The sequence below is a fragment of the Aulonocara sp. 'chitande type north' Nkhata Bay genome, linkage group LG20 (genome assembly GCF_057382095.1).
Source record: "Aulonocara sp. 'chitande type north' Nkhata Bay isolate Kocher_YH1m ecotype deep benthic linkage group LG20, A_spYH_male_GT1.1, whole genome shotgun sequence".
Classification (NCBI taxonomy): Eukaryota; Metazoa; Chordata; class Actinopteri; order Cichliformes; family Cichlidae; genus Aulonocara; species Aulonocara sp. 'chitande type north' Nkhata Bay.
This window is the reverse complement of record NC_141363.1, coordinates 11,318,786-11,325,168: the sequence shown is the minus strand read 5'-3', so window position 1 is coordinate 11,325,168 and position 6,383 is coordinate 11,318,786. Positions and strand designations below refer to the sequence as shown.

Below are 6,383 nucleotides of genomic sequence, written 5' to 3'. Positions count from 1 at the left end.
ATAGGAAAATGTAACATAATGCATCAACTCAACTCAGCCCTTCACTCACTTTGAAATTACCCGATAGTAATATTTAAATTTCAACACTGTAAGTGGCTTACGTTACATTTTTACTTGAAATGTTGATAATTTTTAAAATTATGTTGTTGTTGTTCATTTTGTGTAACATACAACTGTTGAACAGTGGAGAAACAATATCATTTTTTCTTTTTTTTTTTTTTTTTTTTTAGATGAGACGCTGTTGCTTTATGTAAAGATATTTCAAAGACAAGCTAGATAGGTTTAGCCATTTACCCCGCTTTTGGTTGTGTGCCAAACGTCTACACCGCACTCCACCCCAGTAGGTGGCGACTCAACGTTGGTTTGACAATTCACCAAAAGTAGGAGGAGGAGGAAAAGAAGAAGAAGACGAAGAAGGAAGCGTCGCTAACAGTTTAGTTCTACACGGAAACGTCAGTTTCTGAAGCAGTAATATTCTAGTAATGTAGTAATATTTTGATCTGGGTGTCTGGTACTTGCCCTGTCTGCCGACACAACATTAGTTAAATAGCGAAACAGTAAGGATATGTATGTTTCTATAATGGCACCGAGCTGCCTCGGCTAAGATTATATAGCCCAGCTAAGCAACGGCTGCGAGTTGTTTTCGCTCGACTAGCTAGTTTTGTAGTAGCTTTTCTACGTAGCGTAAAAAGAGCTATCACTTTCCAGTAAATGGCCTGCACTTTCGAAAAAGTGCTGGCCGATACTCGGACCCTACTCGAGAGGCTAAAAGAGCACGACACAGCCGCCGAGGGACTGATAGAGCAGTCCGAGGCCCTAAATCAGAGAGTGCAGGGCATGAGAGAGGTGGGAAATGCTCTGCCAGACAAGGTAAACTCGAGCAGATAGCTCACGTTTATGAAAAGCTGCACTACTGCTTGGTGTACACATTGAACTAGTTAAACAGTGACCTGTACTACAAAGCGAGTTTCCCTCGTATCTAGGATATGCTTTCGTGATATGCGTTCGCTAAAGTCTTCTTTATCCGTTTCTTCTCTGCTCTTTTTTCAGCACACAGATGACAGTTCAGAGATACAGGAGCTCACGAAATACAAACCTCATGTCCTTCTGACTCAGGAAAACACTCAAATCAAGGAACTGCAGCGGGAGAATAAAGGTAAAAAAAGGTTCTGCTGACTGGCTGGTTTTATATACCAGTATTAACGCTCTTTATGTCTTTGTAGAACTATGGGTGTCTCTCGAAGAACACCAGTACGCGCTCGAGTTGATCATGTGTCGGTATCGCAAGCATGTGCTCCAGCTGATGATGGCAAAGAAGGAGCTGGACACCAAACCTGTGCTCAGCCTCCATGAGGACCATGCCAAAGTACATCAACTCTGCATTTCTTTAATTTGCTCACACGTTTAATGGGCTATGATTCCAAATACATAGACACACAAATTTAAAATAAAAACAACCAACTTGATTTCTGACTCTTCTCCAGGAAGTGCAGAGCCAAGTAGAACGGATATGCGAGATGGGCCAGGTGATGAGAAGAGCAGTGCAGGTGGATGATAAGCACTATTGCTGTGTTCGAGAGAGGCTTGCTCAGCTAGAGGTGAGAAATGCAGTTATACATGGACACAATGACACCTTTCCTCTTGAGGTCTGTGGAAAAATATGTGATTTTACCACAGACCTCAGACATCAGCTTCTGTGTCAAAATGATGCAACGATAATACAGGATCATAAATGCAAATGAGAGCTGAGTTGTCAGTTTTTAGTGGAATGGCTAGGTTTAGTGCATCAGGTCAAGGAGCATGTTGTTTTGTTTCGGGGTTTATTAGGCCTTTTAAACCAGTCGGTTAGATTTCTTACTGTGCCATCTTTGTGATAACCTTTTGTGAGTTTTCTAAATATGCTACAACTGTAAAGTTTGTTGAAAAGGTACATTTTCCCAAACGGTAACAAACGTGTATTTAAGAATATAAATGAATAAAAGCATTCAGAACAATAGCTATCTTCCCAGGAGTGGTTGTTCTAGCAAATTCAGCCACAGACTGTGCAATGCTCATGGCTAAAAATCCAAGAGCTACAGCTTAGACTCTACAGGGCTATGTTAGCACGTTAAATGAAAGGGAGAAAAAAATCCTCTTTCCTTTAAAAAAACAAAACAAAAAAAACAAGGCAGCATTGTTAGTTTTGCATAACTTGGCTGAAACAGACTCATAAAGCAGGACAATGATCCCAAGCACAGCAGCAAATCTGCAGCACAATGGCTGACAAAAGGGAAATCACAGCTTTTTAATATTTCAGTCAAGGTCCAAACCTCAACTCAGCTGGAACACTGGTGGGACCGTAACGAATAATCGTGATCTTCAGTGTGCTGAAGCAACATTGTAATGACCAGACTTCCTCCATAATGATGGATGGATAAAGCCGTACACAAGTTTTTACACGATGCTTCTTTTTATTAAATAAATAATGACATGAGTTATTGTTCATCTGGGGCTGTATTTAAATAATTTTAGTACCTACTAAGGAACTCATCTTTTTTTTTTCTTATTAGGTCTTATTGATAAAACCTGAGAAATAAAAGACGATGTACTTTCTTTTTAATTTGTCTGTATTTGCTTTGGTTATCTGCTTCCCCCAACACTGCCAAAGTGCAAAAAATTCTATCACAAATAAACAGTAACACTATTTAAAAGAGAAGATGCGATGCATCCATCACAATTTTCATTCAAAACCTGCTTGCATGGGGAAGCACATGCATGTTATAAGGAAGAGATATTTAACTTCAAAAGTTATGTTTGAAAAAACCATTTTCTACCTTCAGATTGAGAACAAGGAGCTGCGCGATCTCCTGGAAATCAGCAAGAGCTCTGTGAAGACAACTAGCCAGTCACTAGCAGCAGAAGAAGGAGAAGAATCTCCTCTGCCAGGGTCCACAGAGTGACCTGAAGTACAGCTGGGATGAGGTTCCACAGGACCAGGAGAGGGGGCTGATTGTGTCTTCACCTGTGTTCATTATAGATATTGTTATTTTAATTTTATTTTTTTACATGTAATGAAATGCAGTCCAGCATGAGGTTAGCACCCACGATACACATGTACTGCAGCAAAGGCAGTAAAAGCAAAGGTGATTTCTTTAGTTTTTAGCCAAAGACACTTTTATTCTCCAAGGATACAGTTTCTACCTCTTTGCTGTTCACACACACAAACTTTCACAGTGAGTAAAGCACCCAAAACCAGCCCAACCTTTGAGTTCACTTGAAATCTATTAAGAAGCCAAATTGTAGTCCACACCATATAAGAAGCTGTGCTTGCTGCCAATAAGAGAACTTTTGGCTGTTTTACACTTTGCCTGCTGAGGAGTAACAGTGGAACCTTTGTTGTGATGTTTTGGGTTTGATATGTTTGATAAAGTCTCAATATATAACATGGTTTTCATGTTTTGGTACCTTAATTCTGTGTGTTAGACACAAGTTGTACAGTTTGCAGATTCAGAGTATTGCATACCAGCTAATGGCACATCTTTGTTAGTGAGAACACTTTCAAACATGCCAAGGTGTTTTTTTTGTGTAATGGATACCATGTTTGTACGCTGTATGTTGTCAGAAACTGTATTTTGTCGTCTTAGGAAATCATGTTAGATGACTTCACGACAGTGTACTGATTTGTGTCAAATTAAACTCAGAAAGTTTGCTATACATAACAGCGTGCCTGGTTTTGTTTTCTTTTTTCCAAACTTTTTTACTGTACAGCTTGCTGGATATTGTATGGACCAAAGTGACTTGTTTGGGATAATCCTTTCTTTACCGCAAGCTGGCGCCATTCAGTTGTTGGGGTATAACCTATCGCGAGGTTTGCAAGAGTTTCAATGCTGCTTTCAAAAAAAAGACGTTACTTGGCTTTCTTTAGTTTTTTAAACGTTTCCTCCTTAACATAAGTTCTGTCAATAACACCAAGGCGGTAAAGGGTGAATGTTTAAACGAATCACTTGTAAAATCATAAAATTTTCAGTGTTGTCGTTTATTCTTCTGCGTTTAAATCGTAACCCTAGGGATATATTTCCGACAACACGTGAAAGCATCACGCAGAGGTGCATTTGTTAGTTCTAGCCTGTCACAAGCTAATGTTCAGTATGTCTGAGAAGGAGCTGGGGAAAAAGTGGGACCGATGCTTAGCAGACGGTGCCATTAAATTAGGTAAATATGCTTCAGTTTCTCAATCGTAACGATGTCCTGTACCAAAACAAGGGCCACTTAAGAAGCAGTTTATATTGAAGTCCACAGCTGTCATTGACTGGGCGAGAGGCTAACTAGCTAGCCATAAGGGCTTGTAAAGGACAACTGAATGACCAGTCATTTTTTCATGCTTTGTTTATTTTAAATACATACAGTTACGATTGGGTATACTCTGTCATTTTATTAAAGTCTCAAGATATTTGGCCTTTGATGTTCTCGCTCATTTTTTATGCGTTTCACTTAGCCCAGTGCAAACGCTGCTAAGAAAATGTCAACCTAATTCTTAATCGCTGATTAATACGGACACGTCTTCTAGTACGCAACTTAAAGAATTTTACAAGATATTTCTGTCCCCCTCTTAATTCGGCATATATATATATATATATATATATATATATATATATATATATATATATATATATATATATATAAAATAAATAAATAAAAAACAGAACCAATGGTTTAGGTTATTCACATTTGAGCTATTCTGCTGTTTCGCTAACTCTTTTCGCTGGAAGGAGATGACAGAGATGATCCTGGCCAGGGGGTGCCTAACGTAACAGGGCCATGCACTTACTGTTAAGAAGCCAAGATCCATAAATTGATGCATATTTGAATGGAGTTAGGTGCGGTGAAGAATAGGTAGGTTTACGCCAAGCAGGCCCACTTTATTTTAAAGAGACTGTGTATTAAGACGGTAAAACTCTTCTTATATGCTGTGGCAAGATAACATGAAATGTCTTTTTTTTAACCATCTTGTAGAAAAAAGTGGGGGGAAATATTGCTCTTAAACTAATCATACAGCATAGATCAAATGATGATTAAAAGTACATCAACCAAAGGCAGCAGACGACATCATATACACCAAATAAGCATTACAAAGTAGCTGTATAAATAAATAATACATTAACAGCTGTTTTTTTTTCTGTCTCTCAGGCACCGGTCTGGGGTTAGGCATTGTGTTTTCTGTTCTGTTCTTCAAACGTAAGTAGTTTAATTGCTTTACTGAATCTAGATCAGCTCCTTTTGCTCAAAAGTCCTTGAGGGAAAAAAGCATGGCTGCAGTAATGTTCTACTCCCGTTACAGTAACACATACATATGGCTGTCTTTTACTGCGAATAGATGAGATGTATTTTTTTGTCCACAGACAATAGTCATTTCAGATTTTAGATGTAGGAAAATGATGTGCCTTTGTTACGGAGACAGCAAAAGGCCCAAAAAGCTTTTAAAGAAGCATGTTAAAAATTGAGGTAATTACGATGGGGGGGGGGAAAGGCTACAGGGTGAAAGGCTGTAGCACACCATCTCTAATCTGTTTTTAATCATGCTGTGAAGTGCTTGAGTGAGTGTTTGAAAATAATCTAAAGCATCTTTCTCAATTATAGGGCACACATGGCCAATTTCACTTGGCTCGGGAGCAGGGCTCGGCATGGCGTATGCCAATTGTCAGAATAACCTGAGGTCACATTATATGCTGCACAGAGGCGATAAGGTTGGTTTGTCCATGGAAAAAATTGATTAAATTGTTATAATCGTTATAAATACCAGTAGATTTCATAAAGTCTGAAATGTGTATAATGCTGGCATAATTTCAGTCTCTGTGTGTGTGTGTGTGTGTGTGTGTGTATATGTATATATATATATATATATATATATATATATAAATACTGAATTTATTTCTATTTTTTCTAGAGAAAGAGATAAGACCACTAAAACTAAATCATTTAAGGAATTGATTCCCCACTTCTAACTCTCAATAACAACCCTGTATCGCTGGTTATGTAAATGACAATTCATGAAACCTGTCTCTGTTTTCTTCAACAGGAGCAATAACTGCACGTCACCAAGGGACTGTCTCTTTTTTTTTTCCCCAAAGTGTTTGTTTTTGTTTTGATTATGGGTGCGTCACCATTTGCACTGTTCTACAGTCAGACTCTTGTCTCCCTGTTGACATCCTTCCTTGTATGACTGTATGATTTGTATATGCCCTATAAGGACGGTCTGTGTTTATTTAATAAAATAATTATTAAAAAAAGAGTTGTGGGTTAATAATAAGCTGTTCCATACATGCTTTGTAAGGTATGTAATTGTGTACAAATCATGTTTAACCAAGTGGTACAAAGATGAGGATTGTGTAATACGTTACATCAGC

The 6,383-nt window shown here is 38.3% G+C and overlaps 2 protein-coding genes across 2 annotated transcripts; both read left to right on the top strand.

Moving 5' to 3' along the window:
* The first annotated feature begins 346 nt into the window (after window positions 1-346).
* On the top strand, window positions 347-3,708 carry sike1 (suppressor of IKBKE 1). The gene is made up of 5 exons (XM_086278994.1): window positions 347-870; window positions 1,051-1,156; window positions 1,224-1,366; window positions 1,485-1,598; window positions 2,820-3,708. Exons 1-5 carry the CDS (start codon window positions 712-714, stop codon window positions 2,937-2,939), a joined length of 642 nt encoding a protein of 213 aa, XP_086135120.1. The 5' UTR covers window positions 347-711; the 3' UTR covers window positions 2,940-3,708.
* A 264-nt stretch (window positions 3,709-3,972) lies between these two features.
* micos10 (mitochondrial contact site and cristae organizing system subunit 10) lies at window positions 3,973-6,287 on the top strand. The gene is made up of 4 exons (XM_086278996.1): window positions 3,973-4,191; window positions 5,167-5,214; window positions 5,617-5,723; window positions 6,056-6,287. The coding sequence occupies exons 1-4, from the start codon at window positions 4,119-4,121 to the stop codon at window positions 6,062-6,064; spliced, it is 237 nt and encodes a 78-aa protein (XP_086135122.1). The 5' UTR covers window positions 3,973-4,118; the 3' UTR covers window positions 6,065-6,287.
* The last annotated feature ends 96 nt before the right edge of the window (window positions 6,288-6,383 follow it).